The sequence below is a fragment of the Pongo pygmaeus genome, chromosome 3 (assembly GCF_028885625.2).
Source record: "Pongo pygmaeus isolate AG05252 chromosome 3, NHGRI_mPonPyg2-v2.0_pri, whole genome shotgun sequence".
NCBI lineage: Eukaryota > Metazoa > Chordata > Mammalia > Primates > Hominidae > Pongo > Pongo pygmaeus.
The window spans coordinates 86,396,096-86,412,490 of NC_072376.2; the positions used below are offsets into that span (position 1 = coordinate 86,396,096).

The following is a 16,395-nucleotide window of genomic DNA, read 5'->3' on the forward strand; positions in this document are numbered from 1 at the left end:
AGTAATAGGTGTAATAGTGATTTCTGAATGATTTGTGCTTACGTTGACAAAATCCTTGAAAGTAAAATATAGGCATTGGCAATACATACACTCCTTGTTTTGCACAGTAGTATGGGACCCTAAAAATGACGATGTAAGATGAAACTAGATAATGTGATCTTAATAATCAAAGGTAAAAATAACAATTTTTCCGTGACCTTTAAAACTTCTTATCAAAGCATTGAAAACTCTCCTACTGTGGTTCATAAATGTATAGGGAAATGAATAATTAGTAAAACTAAACTAATGTTTTTTAGTACACTGTAATTTAAAACATTAGAAACATTGAGAAAGTGTATATGATATCTTTGCAAAAGCTTGTCAAAAGTAGTTGGAACAGTGTTTGTCTTCTATCTAATTCTATAACTTATATGGAATGGGCGTCTTTTGTATGTCTTGGTGAATTGAACTGTTATATTCCTTTCAAAGTTTAGATTAGCTCCCAGTATTTTGTCTGTTGTACTTTCAATGTTGTGAAATTTCTCTGAGAGTTCCTTAACATTTAAAGGAATTTCAGTGTGAAGTTTCACGTTGGCGTCACTTCATCTGAGATGTTGTTGTCTTTTTTATTACGATCACTTTCCTCATTTGTGTGATGGATTCACCCTCATTAAGTTCCTCTGGCTGCGTAACTACATCTCTGCAAAGGATTCAGTGTCAGCATTCTATGGTTAGCGATTTCTCCTACAACTCCATTTACATTAAATTAGAATCCTATTGAAATGACCTCATTTTTTATGTTTATCAGGCTTTTTCAACATAGTACTTACCTTCACTTCATGCGGGCCTCGGTTTCTCTTGTCTTTGTTTGCTGTTACCATTTTCAGATCTACTTACATCCAGTTTCCATCCCAGCATTATCACATTTTGTTTCTTTGCTATACTTCCACTTTTATAGGCTAATCCCCTGTGTCTGTTATCCACTTTTGTAAAATATCATGTGGGTTTATCTCTGGGAAACATGCAGAAAACACACTTTGCCATCTATGTTTGAAGATTGTAAATGTGCAGTGACCAATCATTTGAAAGAAGTGCTATGACTGGTCACTGATCATCATCTCATTTGTTATTTCTGTAGTGATTTGTGGACTAAAGAGCTAGCAGCTCTTGTATAATTACTATGAAATTTGAAATGTGTTTTTGGAGGACTAGTATTATTTAACTAAATTGTTGTTCTGAAATTTGTGCATATTTAAACTGTGCAAAATGAGGACTGCAGGTATAGTATAGGTTACAGTAGCTTTGTAGTTTTGAGTTCTGTAAGCTTTGATTAACAATCATGTGATGTGCAAAAAGTAAAGCTATATACTGCTATTACATGGGATCTTTACGTGGTATTAATATTTTTCTTTATCCAACAATATAATGTAATATCTTGGCATATGTTATAGCTTTTGTGCTGTTTACATTATATCAAAAATTCATACTTCTAATTCTTTTCCTCCAATATAGCTGCCCTGACAAAAATCATTAAGTTGATAAGAATCTTAGAAGCTATCAGTTTCCCCCTGAGAAAAATGCTCTGGCAGATAATGCTTACATTAATGATGTTAAAGTTAGTATCACTTACCTCTAAAACTAGAAAAAAAATTCAACACGTGCAGCACTCTTATGTCATAGGAAAATGAGATCTAGAGAAGATCAGGAGTTTATTAACATCACAAATCTGTCCAAAAAATTTTAACAGTGTTTCTCAGTTGTTTGACTCACTCGAAATGAATCTTCTGTTGGTACTGTATTTATCAAGCAATCTTCTTATTTCGCAGTTTTTGAAATTTTCTCTACTTGGGATTTCTATGACATTTCAATAACTATATAAACATGTCACAACATTAATTCTTAAAATGTCCATTCTACACAAAGTGACCTGAAAAGACATTTCTTAAGAGAAGACATACAAATGGCCAACAGGTATATGAAAATGATAAACATCACTAATTATCAGGGAGAGGCAAATTAAAACCACAATGAGATATCACGTCACACCTGTTAGGATGGCTGTTATCAAGAAAATGAGGTAAGTGTCAAGGATGTAGAGAAAAGGAACACTTGCTCACTGCTGTTTAGAATGTAAATTGGTACAGTCATTTTAGAAAACAGCATGACAGTTCCTCAAAAAATTAAAAATAGAATACCATATGATCAAAAAATTCCATTTCTGTATATATATCCAAATGACATGATATCAGTATGTCAAAGAGATATCTGCACTCCTAAAGTAATGCTGCACATTGCAGCATTACTTTGAGATACATAATCAACTTTAGTGTCTATCAGTGGCTGAATGGATAAAGTAAATGTTGTTGTGTATATATACTATGAAATAAGAATCAACTTTTTAAAAGAATGAAATCCTGTCATTTGCTATAACATGGAACCTGAAGTATATTATACTAAGTAGGATGAGCTAGGCACAAAAAGAAAAACCTGCATGATCTTACCTGTAGAATTTTTGAAAGTAAACTCATGGAAACATAGAGTTAATGGTGGTTACCAGGGACTGAGGACTGGAGAGGGGATTGTGGAGATGTTGGTTAAAGGATACAAAATTTTAGTTAGGAATAAGTTTTGGAGGTCTATTGTACAACATGGTGACTTAGCTAATGACAACATACTATATACTTGCAAATTGCTGAGAAAGTAGATTTTAAATGTTCTCACCACAAAAATACATATCTTGACGTAGCTGTTTCATAATGTATACATATATCAAAACATTGTACACCACACATATATACAAATTTTTCTTTGTCAATTTTAAAGTATTTAAAATAGTCATAGTTTTCAAACTACATTACATTTAGTTTGTCACAGATTTCTAACTACATTAGATTGTTTGTCTTAATAAATTTGTATCTGTAGAAATTTTACCCCTTTTGAGCAACATTCCTTATTTGGTGAATTTATTAGCAGCTCGCTGCTAGATGGCACTGGTGATTTGTCTGTATTAGATACTAAATTGCCTGAGTCCTGTGCTAGAGACTAAATTGTTTGAGTGTCTCAAACAGAGAGTGAGAAGCATTGAACTAAAGTGACCGCAGTGATTAAAAAAAAAATCTGGATGTTCTGAGAAAGGGCAGTTTTCTATGTAGCCAAAAAGCCAATAATGCCAAAATTGTGGCTAACATTTATTACATTATGGCACTTTATATGCCATTTATATTACAAATGGCACTTCGTATTTATTAACCCATTGGATCCTCACAATAATCCTGTGAAGCTGGAGCTATTATATATTTTTTACTGATGAGAAATTTGAGGCATGAAGACGGTAAGTAACTTCTTCCAAGTTCATAGAGTTGCTAAGTAACTGAGTTGGGATTTGAATCCGGGCAGACTGGCCCCCATGCCAAGAATACTCTTACCCATTATGTTAGCACCCTCACTGGCACATCAGTGTTATCTAGTGAGTTATGTGTGCTTACTATGTGGCAGGCACTCCCTTACCTGGATTATTTTATTGAATCCTACAAACACTCTTATATGATAAGAATTATCGTCTTCATTTTATAGTTAAGGAGACTTAGACACAGGGAGGTTAAGTGAATTGACCAGTATTACCTGTTAGTAAATGGTAGAGCCAAGACCCAAACCCAGGTCAACTGATTTCAGAGCCTGCCTTTTAAACTTCTTGTTACGTTTTACTGTCTCTCAGAATATAGTAAGGCATAACATAAGCACATATATTTCAAACATTCACATACAAGTTTCTAGCACATGTAACCACCAAGTTGCTGATCATCTGGTTTCCCTGTTTCCACACTTGTAACCTATATTTTTTACGGTTTTTACCTTGCTCAATAATGGTATTCCTATTTTTATTCATAATTTCTTTTTGGTAAGGTTTAAAAATGATAGCAATGGGATTAAAGATGTATTAAATATACTATTCCTTTCAAAGTAGCCTCTACTTTATTTTAGTAATTGCGCTTTGGTACATTTTTGCTAGCAGAAGATATTATTCAAATATGGGTATATACAGTCTGAATTTATAATGTGGCTTTGTGATTTACTGACTGTTACTTAACTTTGATGAGTCTTATTTTCCTCATAAAAAGAGAATTGAAAATTGATCTTTTATACTACATATTGGGAACATATAGTTTGTTAGTTAATTGAAAAAGTTGGTTAAAGTAGAAAATTGTAAAACAATACATATGTACCTTAAACATTGTGTTATATAATAAATAATTTAAATATTCATTCATCAATCTTTAAAGTAGATTAAAAGCTTTCTGGAGCCCACTGATTGGACTTCTACATCATCTTCTGGCATTAATAATACTTATAAATCATTGCCTGTAATTTTCAGGTTGCGGTGAAACAGTGAAAATTCATCTAGATTTTCAAAATGTCTCCCAGTCTTCAAAGTCGCCTTGCTGTTATCTAAGTCATACTAATTCTTTTTAGTTCTTGAGAGTCTTTCCAGATCATTCAGCTTAGTTTTCTTACAAATAAGAACTGTTCCCTTTTGCACTCCATTGTCATTTATTTATATCATTTTTACCTATGTTATAGAATTTACTGTGAAAAAACTGGCAAAGACAGGCTGGGAAATACAAAAATTGTCTCTTGGTTATGAAACTCAACTGGTAGGGTTAGGAATAGTTTATTAACTATCCTCTGATATGTCTAGCAAGGACTGGGCATCAGCCTTCATGTTTTACAGAATAAATGGAGCTCATTAGTTGTTTTGATAGATTGGCTGTATAGAAGTAGATGAATACAGCCTCTCTCCTATGTATATCTCATAAGATTGTTGTAATGAACAAATTAAACAATAAGCAAATGAAAAAATAAATGAGTCTAGTTGATTACGCCTTCAAGCTTAATAATAGAAAATTATTTTCTATAATTTGGTTAGTAAATGTGTATTTCAAATTATTTTATGATTACAAATCTGAGATTATTTCTCACAATTAGGGCAATGTCTCGAGTAAAATAAATTCCAAGTTAGAATTATAATTCTAATGTTTGAAGACAGGTTTGCATAAGGATTAAACAGAATGTGCAGGGAGTTTCCATGCATCTCATTTGGGCAAGAAGCAAAGAAATGAGATAGAATTCTGTCATGTTTAATGGTACTGGGCCTGTCACAAGCTAAGCCTTGTTTATGTTCAGAAGCTGTGCAACTTTGTTCAGGATTTGAAATACTTGGGATGTAAGAGTACACAGCCTTGCTGTTTGTCCAGTAGCTGACCCTAAAGCTAAGGAGAAATAAAAATGACCAAATGCAGATGCTTTCCTACTCCTGTCCTGACTGTGCATAGATTCTTATCAATAAGTGATCACTTTGTCGAGTTGAGAAAGGGGTGTGTTATTTATGTTATATTCTTTTTTTCTTCTAAGTAGGCATTTTATTTTTTTTTTTAGCTTTTATTGAGTTATATGTATTAAACTGATATCATATTAAAAGTTAAATTTTTGGAGTATGTATCTTTATATAGAGTAAAATAATTAGAAAAATAGTCTTTTAAAACTGGGAACCAGTGGCATCCTTTTCAAACTAGAACAATAAAAGGGAAATTATAATATTCACAAACTTGAAGCACACTGGAATTCTGCTATAAATATTTGTTATAGAATAGAATTTGGTGCAGGATGAATTTGATTTAAGAGGGTTTAAATTATATGAACTATGTGAAAACATTTAGATCTAAGGCTGAAAAACAATTATCAACTCAATGAAATTTGAATATGGTGTTTCACAACTGTGACTTCATGATAGCTGTTACAAGTGTCAGGAATGGTAAATATGTACTATTTACTAATGCCAGCACTGTACAAAAGTGCTTTATATTCAGTAAGTCATTTAATACTCACAGCAATCCTTACCAGTAGATGCTATTTCTGTCTGAGGTTTGTGGTTAAGGAAAAAGAGTGAACTGAGTAACTTGTGTGAGTTTATTCAGTGAGTAAGTACCAGAGCGTTGTCAAGAGAACCAAGTGTAGCATCCTTCATACCATAGTCACAGTCCTACAGCAGAAATTTAAGAGAGCATCAAGAGAGATGCTTGCTTACCCGCTTTGTATTTACTTGCTCTCTGAGAAGTCTACTTCTCATTTATTTCTGGAACTCAATTAGGTAAACTCTATCTTACCTATCTTTTTCTGAAATAGTTTATCAAATGTTCTCTTCAGTTGTCTAGTTTGAAGCCTTTGAGAATTAGCACCTTCCAGTTTATTCAAGGGAATTGGACAAAGAAATGAGAATGAACTATAGGATTAAAGGATAAAACTAAAGAAGGGGAGTTAGAAGAGTTTGAGTTCATGGTGCAGATTTAACATAAATAAAATATTCCAATAATTAGTAGGCATAAAAATGTGGATATCCACCTAACTAGTAAGCATGGAGATATATGTATTTGTCTAAAACTCATTTCTTCATTTGGAGAAAAAAGGTATTGCTATAATTACTTTTCATGAGAAATTATCAAATTTATGTATCCAGAATACTGATTATTATTAAAATGTTTGACCAGAGTGGGAATTTTTTTTATCATTCTGAACTCTTTCCTATTTTATTCTGTTTAATTCAAGATGGTTTCTAAATTTTAATTTTACTTTGTTTTAGAATTTATTTTTCCTTTCTCTATGGGAGAAACCCCAGTTCTGTGTTTGAGTGTGTAGAATAATTCCACATAGGGAGAATTGCAGTAAACATTATAACCCTGTAGTCTGCCTTGTATCTGTTAGACAATTAGTGAATGCTGTTGAAGAAATGAGTGAATCCTGTAGTTTGTCAGCACCACTTTTTTGTGTGTTAAGTCTCATCCTTCTGCATATGTTTCTACATGTAAGAGATTAGTGCATAAACAATTTAACTGATCAAGATTGGTGAAGATCTTGTGCCCGCACCCATGAAAGTTTTCTATAGCTATATACTATCTATTGTATAGAGGCCATGTTAGGAATGCATATTTTATAACTTGAATAATGTGTTAGCCTCTGACCTCTTCACTATATTGGTTATCTTTCAAACATACAAGGGCTGAGTTCTTTCTCCCTTTAGATCTTAGTGTAAATGTCATTGCTTTGGGGAAGCTTTTCCAGTCCCTGCCCCCTAAGTTGTTTTCATTCTGTTGTTCTCTATTTGGAACCTTCTTTTTTTCTGTGATAGAGACAATTTAAGTTCTCCAAATACCCACATGTCCTCTTATATTTTGAGGCTTCTCTTTGCAATTAGATTGAGGCCGTGTGACTACTGGACAATAGATTGTAAAAGGAAGAGACATTTTTGGAACCACTTCCAGACAGACGGTTAAAAGCTGTTGTACCCTCCTCCTTCACTTCTGTTTCTGTTGCATTGTTCTTGGAAACTAGGTATTACAGATGGTTGTAAATTACAAAAAGTAGGGCAATAGAATTCTTATTGGACTTGACATGAATAAGAAATAAATACCCTTTTATAAATGACTGGGATTTCAGATTTTTTTAAACCTATAAACTCACAGATCAAAGAAGAAGCTCACCAAACTCTCAAGCTCATGAAACATGAAGAAAACTATGCCAAAGAACACCATAATCAAATTATTCAAAACCACTGATAGAAAAAAATCTTAAAAGCAATAAGGGGGTTGGGGGGAGGGCATTACATACAAAGGAACAAAGAGGACAGTGACAGAATATTTATTGATAGAAACAATGCAAGCAAGAAGACAATAGAACAATATCTTTAAGTATTAAGAGGAAAAAACAAAAAAAACTGTAAACCCAAAATTCTATACCTAGTGAAAATACCTTCAAAAACAAAGGCAAAAAGTCTTTTATGAGACATGTGAGGAAGAGAGCTCAAAACTAAAAACAACTATTTACTAGCAGACCTATGCTCTAAGAAACATTAAAAGGCCTGGGTGTGGTGGCTCATGCCTGTAATCCCTGCACTTTTGGGTGGATCACTTGAGGTCAGGAGTTCAAGACCAGCCTGGCCAACATCGGGAAACCCCATCTCTACTGAAAATACAAAAATCAGCTGGGCATTGTGGTGCACACCTGTAATCACAGCTACTCAGGAGGCTGAGACAAGAGGATTGCTTGGACCTGGGAAGTGGAGGTTGCAGTGAGCCAAGATCATGCCACTGGACTCCAGCCTGGGCAACAGAGCAAGACTCCATCTCAACAACAACAACAAAAAAGAGATATTAAAGGAAGTCCTTCACCTAGATGGAAATGATACTAGATGGAAATATGGATGTGTCCAAGGAATTAAGAGCTCTGGAAGTGGTAACTACCTGAATAAATATGTATTATTCATGTATATATATGTTATAATATATTGTTCTTATTCTTATTACTCAGATTATTTTAGAAGATAATTAATGTTTAACCAAAGCCAAAAACAATGTAGTTTGTGGTTTGTAACATACAATTAAAACATATGGCAACAATAGCACAAAAGTTTGTATGGAAGAAATGGTGGAATATTATTGTTTGATTCATGTAATATATGTGAAATGACATAATGTTGCTTAAAGGTAGCCTGTGATAAGTTAAACATGTATAATATGAAACCGAAAGCAACCACGAAAATAACACAACAAAGAGTTATAGCTAATAAGCCAACAAATAAGAAAAAGTAGAATGATCACAGGTATTCAGTTAATCTAAAGGAATACAGAACAATGGAGAAAAGACGACAAAGATGTTAAATTTATTCCTAGAAAATGTAATGTAAATAATCCAATTAAACATCAGAGGTTGTCAAATTGGATAAAAATCAAGTCCCAACTCTATGTTGCTTACATGAAACTACATCTTAACTATAAGGACACAGGGAGGTTAAAGCAAAAGACTGAGAAATATATGCTATGCTAACATGAATCAAATGAAAGCTGGAAGAGCTATTTAATATGAAAGTATATTTCAGAGCAGAAAATATTACTTGGGATAAAGAGGTCATTATGTAATAATTAAGGAGCTGGTTTATCAAAAGTAAATAACAATCTTAATATCTTATATACCTAATAAGAAAACTTGAAATTATGTGAACCAAAAGCTAATATAATTGCAAGGAAAAATAGTCAAATAAAAAATTATAGCCATGTTTCAAAACCTCTTAATAATGGAGAAAACAAGTAGACAGAAAATCAGTAAAGATATAGAATACTTGAAGTATGATATCAGCCAATTTGACATAATTAAAATTTATAGAATACTCTCTCCCAAATGGCAGATAATACCCTTTCTTCAAGTTAATGTAGAATATTTACCAGTATATACCACATTCTAGGCCATAAAACTAATCTCAATTTTAAGAGAATTCATGTCACATAAAACATGTTCTCTGACCACAATGGAATTAAATTAAAAATGAGTAACAAAACCATCTGGAAGGCCGTGCACAGTGGCTCATGCGTATAATCCCAGCACTTTGGGAGGCTGAGGCGGGCAGATCAGGAGATCAGTAGATCGAGACCATCCTGGCTAACACGGTGAAACCCCGTCTCTACGAAAAATACAAAAAAAAAATTAGCTGGGCGTGGTAGCAGATACCTGTAGTCCCAGCTACTTGGGAGGCTGAGGCAGGAGAATGTCCTGAACCCAGGAGGCGGAGCTTGCAGTGAGCCGAGATTAAGCCACTGCACTCTAGCCTGGGCGACAGAGCGAGACTCCATCTCAAAAAAAAAAAAAAAAAAAAATCGGGAAAATTCCTAAATATTTGAAAAGTAAATAGCATACCTCTAAATAACCCCTGTGTCAAATAAGAAAATAAAAGAGAAATTTGAAATTGTTTTGAACTTTTTGTGAAAATGTAATACATCAAAGTTTGTGGGATTCTATTAAAGCAGTACTTAAGGGAAATACACAGCACTAAACACATAGAAAAGAAAAAAAGGTCAGAAATCAGTATCTCATCTTATACTTTAAGATGGTAGGAACATCAGAGCAAACTAAACAAAAAGACAAAAAAAGAGAAATAATAAAGATCAGGGCAGAAATTAATGAAATGTAAAATAGAAAATTAATAAAAATCAGTAAAACCAAAAGCTAGACCTATCAAGGAAAAGAATAGATACAACTGACCAATACCAGGACTTAGGGAGGTAATATCACTACAGATTCTACAGATATTAAAAGGGCAATAAAGGAATATTCTGAATAACATTATCCCAATTAATTTGACAAGCTAGATGAAATGGACAACTTCCTTGAAAGATATACATTACCAAAGCTCACTCAAAAAGAAATGTCTTAATAGCTCTGTTAAGCAATTGACTTTGTAGTTCAAATCCATTCCACAATGAAAGCTCTATGTCCAGATGGCATCCCTGGTGAATTCTACCAAATATTTAAGGAAGAATAGTGATAAAGAAGAGGGAATGCTTTCTAACACATTTGAAGCCAGCATTACTCCGATACTAAAAACCTTGCAAAGACATTACAAGAAAGGAGAATTACGAGTCGGTATCCTTCATGAAGATAGATTCAAAAGGTATTAACAAAACATTAACAAATCAAATCCAACGATTTAGAAAACAATTCATCATGACCAAATATGTTTTATTTCAGGAATCCAATACGATTTAACATTAGAACAATAAACAATGTATTTTACCATATTAACAAGCTAAAAATGAAAATCATAATCATTTCCATAGATACAGATAAAGTATTGGATAAATTTCATCATCAGTTCCTGATGAGAAACTTCCAAGTAACTAATAATAGAAGAGAACTCTTTCAAGCTGCTAAAGGGAATGTATGAAAAATCTATAGGCAACATCATAATTGATTATGAAACACTGAATGTTTTCCTCTTACAATCAAGAAAGTCAAGGATGTCCACTATTACCATGTCTATTTAACATTGCACTGGAAATTCTAACTAGCACAATAAGACAAGAAAAGCAGATGACATGATTGTCCATGTGGAAAATACAAGGGAATCCATGACAAAAAAAAAAAAAACAAAAAAAAACAGCTACTAGTACTAATAAGTGAGTTTAGCAAGATTGAATGATACAAGCTTAATATAGAGGAATCGATTTTTATTCTGTATACTTTCAATCAGATATTGAAATTTTAAATATACATTTATAATAGCATCAAAAATATGAAATCCTTAGGCATAAATTTAACAAAAGATGGGAAAAACCTGTATATTAAAAACTACAGAACATTTCTGAGACAAACTAAAGGAGGCCTAAATAAATGGATTAATAAACCATGTTTATGGATCAGAAGACTAAATATTGTTAAAATACCAATTTTCCTCGAACTGATTTGTAGGTTCAAGGTGACCTTAGTAAAAACTTGGGAGAAACTGCATAAAATTCATATGGAACTACAAATGACCTAAAATGGTCCAAACAATTTTGAAAATGAGTAACATAGAGGATTAACATTGCCTGATGTCAAAATGAGTTATAAAGCTACAGTAAGCAAAGCAATGTAGTATTGGAATCAAGATAGAAAAACAGATCAACGAAACAAAATAGAAAGTCCAGAAAGAGATTCACACTTACATTGATAACTGATTTCTGACAAAAGTGGAAAGGCAAATAAGTACAGAAAGAATGTGATTTTCAACAAATTGTGCTGGCTGGAACAATCAGATATTCAAATGCAAAAGAATATCTAGAAAAGAAATGCTAGAAATTAAAAACACTCTAACAGAAATGAAGAATGCTTTGATGGGCTCAACTGTAGACTGGAAATGGCCAGGAAAAGAATCAGTAAGCTTGAAGTTATGCCAGTAGAAATTTCTCAAAATAAAACACAAAGAGGAAAAGAAACCCAAACCGCTCCAGAATAGAATGTCAAAGAACTGTGGGATATTTTCAAAAGGTACATGCATTTGGAATAGCAGGAGAAGAGAAAACAGGGCAGAAAAAACTTTTGGAATAATCATGGCTGAAACTTTCTAAAAATAGTGACAGACACAGAGAATAGCAAGAGCAAAAATGGTAAAAGTATTTGAACAGACACTTCAAAGAAGAAATACAAATGGTAAATATGCATATGAATAGATGCTCAACATCACTAGTCATTAGGGAAATTCAAATGAAAAGTATTAACAAGATACTACTGCAAACCCATTAGAATGGCTGAAATTAAAATATCAACTGACTATACTATGCATTGGTGATGATGTGGAGGGATAGTAACCCTCATGTTCTCCTGTAGTGGAGATGCAAAATGGTACATTTTGGAAAACTGGAAAATAATTTGGCAGTATCTTAAAACGTTAAATACACACACATACACACACACACACACACACACATACACACACTGGTCCAGCCATTCCATGCCTGTGTATTTCCCCAAAAGAAAATGAAACATATGTCCATACAAGTATTTGTATATGAATGTTCATAGAATCTTTATTTGTGATAACTAAAAACTAGAAACAACCCAAATGTTCATTAACAGGTCAATGGATAAATAAACTGTGATATTCCATACAATAGAATACTACTCAGCAATATTAAGGAACAAAATATTGATGCATATTACAATATAGATTAATCTCAAAGTAATTATGCTGAGTGAAAGTATCTAGACAAATAAGAGTGTATACTCTATGATTCCCTTTAAATAAAATTATATGAAATGAAAACTAATGAATTGACAGCATATCCATGGTGTATTTGTCTGCTTCATCTATCATAAGAAAATACCATGGAATGAGAGGCTTAAACAACAGAAATGTATTTTCTCATAGTCTGGAGGCTGAAAATGTGCGATCACGGTGCCAGCATGGTTGGGTTCTAGTGAGAAGTTTCTTCGTAGCTTGCAGACAGAGCCTTCTCATCGTTTCCTCACAAGATGAAGAAAGCCAGCAAGTTCTCTGGTTTCTCTTCTTATAAGGACACTAAATCATATCACAAGGGCCCTACCCTCATGAACTCATCTAAATCTAATTGGCTCCCAGAAGTCCCATCTCTAAATACCATCACATTAAGTGTTAGAGCTTTAATATATGAATTTCGGGGGGACATAATTCAGTCCATAACAAATGTTTATAGATAGTTGGGGCTAAGGGGATAGGAAAGGGAGAGAGGAAAGGATTATGAAGAGAGTAGGAGGAAAGTTTTCAGAATGGTAAATATGTTCATTATCTTGACTAGGATTCTGGTTTTATATGTATATATATGTATATATATGTGTGTGTATATATATATGTGTGTGTATATATGTATATATGTGTGTATATATGTATATATGTGTATATATGTATATATGTGTGTATATGTGTATATATGTGTATATATGTATATATGTGTATATATATATCAAAGCCTATCAAATTGTACTCTCTAAATGTATGCAGTCTATTCAAATATTCTTCAATAAAGCTGTTTATTGAAAATGCAAATCTACTAGAAATAGAAAAAATACAATAAAACTATATAGTAAAGGACTCAAAAGAATGACAGGCACAGGACTCAGGATGAAATTTACATCTGTTTGGAGCAGGACAGAGAATGGACTAATTGGGTAGACTATAAGGTTAAATATAGATTAAGGTTAAATATAGATCAAGGCGATAACTTTTGTTTGGGGTAGTAGATTTGCATATGCCTAATTTATTATGAAAAACTAATTTAAATTGCATTGTGTTTGGACCAATACTGAGGTTGTGTCACAAGCCCATGAATTATGATTAATCCAATTTCTACACTTGAAGTTCATTCAAAGAAAAAATACCCGATATTTTGTTTCAAATTCTTTTTGACATTATTTGTTTAGTCACATAGAAGCAAAGCCATCCTCACAATATTATTTATCCAGCTTTAAAAAAAAAAACTTTCTCAGAGGGAGTTTATATCAAAGAATTTATTAGCAAGGGGAAGAAAAGTGAAGACTACTCTCTTGCATGTAAAGTGTGTTAACCACATGATGGCAGCATTGAGCAAGCAGTGTTTTTCTTCCATTAAAAAAAAAAAAAAAAAAAGATTAATGGTTTACACTGGAAGGTGAGTAAATCACTGAGATATAATTTACATAACAGTGGGATTGGTTGGTGTCTATAGCCACTTATGCCTCTCTCTCTCATTCATATTCATGTGGAAACCATGCCCAGAGATTTTTAGTGGCTCAAATCTATAGAATTACATCTTTTTGAACAGTTATTATAAAAAATTTGTTATATCATCTAACTTGAGATGATTTACTTTTCACAATATCTTCAAAGTCATGAATTTTTTGAACAAGTTACTTTTTTATTTTTCATATTTTGTTTTTTTCTTTACCATTATATCCTCATCTGTTTTTGAGTATATTCAGCTTGAAATGATGACAAAGCATTTACCAAAATCAAAAGGCCCTATGGAAGATGGATATTTCTCTGTGGAAAGTATTTTAAAATATCTAGTTATATGTTAGTTTTCTGACCCTCATCATTCATTTACCAGGTCAACGAATATTTACCTAGAATTTATATAACTTTGTACTAGGTACCCGGGGGAAAGGTACCTTTTAGTCAGGGTACTGACCAAATAGTCAGAAAGCAGTTTGAGAATAAATCATTGTCCTTGAAAAGTTTGCAAGCAAGTTTTCCAAAGCAACATATTTTCTTTCTCCTTGTGTGTTTAAAAGAAGCTTATTAGAATTGGCATGTTCACTAATCTGAGTGTTTTCTTCTATAGAATATATACTATTTCAAGGACAGTACTGTATATTTGACAGAAGTTACCAAGGGCTCAATAAACCAAGTTGTCTTTAACATTGCTTACAAGAACAAGATAATTTTAGGATCTCCATATACTCTTCAGGTCACTTAAGAGAATTATATAGGGTAAAGGTTAGCAACCTTTGCGTGATGTGTAGGTTCCAACTTCATTAATTTTTATTTTTTATTTTTTTACATCCTATGAAGTAAGCCTGTCTAGGGACATCCTGGGGCAGTTTTCTTGGCTGTAGGAGAGGCTCAGAAGGGTGGAGAGCCAGACCAACCTTTTTCCGGCCTAGAGAACACCTTCCAGTCTACCTCCAAGCTCCACTGTGTTCTCAGAATTTGGGGTGGAGTAGCTCAGCGAGGTTAGAGTGTGTTCCCATTCCTTTTCTGTCCCCTTGTCCCTTGATGATGAAACAACTCTTAAATAATATTGGGAAAGTGGTAGGCATCTGATAAGTATTTGCTGTCTTGAAATCTTGATGTAGATCCCAGAGGGTGTAACTTAAATATTTATTGGCTTGAGAACAGTGAACACAGTTTCCAAAAGTATCTCTCATTTACTCCTAGAAAATAAATCACTGAGAGACTATAGGTAGTTTGAGTAGGCAGACATTTATTCCATTAAAATATAAATTCCAGAGGCAAGAATTTTGTCTGTTTGCCTCACTTATATATTCATTTTTGTTTTTTTGAGACAGAGCCTCACTGTATTGTATTGTATTTTTAAAAGGAGTCCTGTGGTGTGGTCTCGGCTCACTGTAACCTCTGCCTCCTGGGTTCAAGTGATTCTCCTGACTCAGCTTCCCGAGTAGCTGGGATTACAGGTGCCGGCCACCATGCCCATCTAATTTTAGTATTTTTACTAGAGATGGGGTTTCACCATGTTGGCCAGACTGGTCTCAAACTTCTAACCCCAGGTGATCCTGCAACCTCAGCCTCCTGAAGTGTTGGGATTACAGCCTCTTGAAGTGTAGACGTGAGCCACTGTGCCTGGCCATCACTTATATATTCTAAACCCCTACTGGTAATATGGTAGACATTCAGTAAATATTTGTTGAGTAAATAAATGAGTGAATTTTCAAGGGCATTGTATACACACTCAGGATGTGGGCTTTGATCTATTAGCATAAAGCTTTACCTGGATTTTTTTTTTTCATGTGCAGAAAGGAAGAAGTAAATGGAAAACAGGAAACATGAATCTTTCACCTTAAATTTATGTTGGAGGATGTAATAGTACCAGATAGTCAATAAGGTAGATGCAACAATATTAAAAAAAATTATGATTTTTAACCTAAGCCACCTTTGGTTTTTCTTTATATTTGTTTATTTATTTATTTATTTATTTTGAGATGGAGTCTCACACTGTTGCCTGGGCTGGAGTGCATTGGCTTGATCTCGGCTCACTGCAACCTTCGCTTCCTGGGTTCAAGCAGTTCTCCTGCCTCAGCCTCCCAAGTAGCTGGGATTACAGGCACCTGCCACCACGCCCAGGTAATTTTTTGTATTTTTAGGGTTTTGTATTTTTAGGGTTTCACCATGTTGGCCAGGCTGGTCTCAAACCCCTGACCTTGTGATTCACTCGCCTCAGCCTCCCAAAGTGCTGGGATTACAGGCATGAGCCACCGTGCCTGACCTCTTTATATTTTTAAAAGGAGGATGTTAGAGGATATGGAAGGATCAGACATATTTTCCTTATGGCAGCCTGTTTTTCTTACTATGTCCAGCTGCCCACT

The 16,395-nt window shown here is 33.6% G+C and overlaps 1 protein-coding gene across 13 annotated transcripts in view; it reads left to right on the forward strand.

Moving 5' to 3' along the window:
• Positions 1–16,395, forward strand: part of MTHFD2L (methylenetetrahydrofolate dehydrogenase (NADP+ dependent) 2 like) — a 186,497-nt gene that overhangs the window by 60,552 nt on the left and 109,550 nt on the right. For 2 of the 13 annotated variants that reach the window (XM_054484938.2, XM_054484939.2), the window contains exons 1-2: positions 15,826–15,914; positions 16,012–16,153. The exons of the other annotated variants lie outside the window; for them this stretch is intronic. In XM_054484938.2, the coding sequence (XP_054340913.1) occupies positions 16,012–16,153 (142 nt within the window). In that variant the 5' untranslated portion in view covers positions 15,826–15,914. Of the gene's footprint in view, positions 1–15,825; positions 15,915–16,011; positions 16,154–16,395 lie in introns of those variants that run through there. 13 annotated transcript variants of the gene reach the window in all.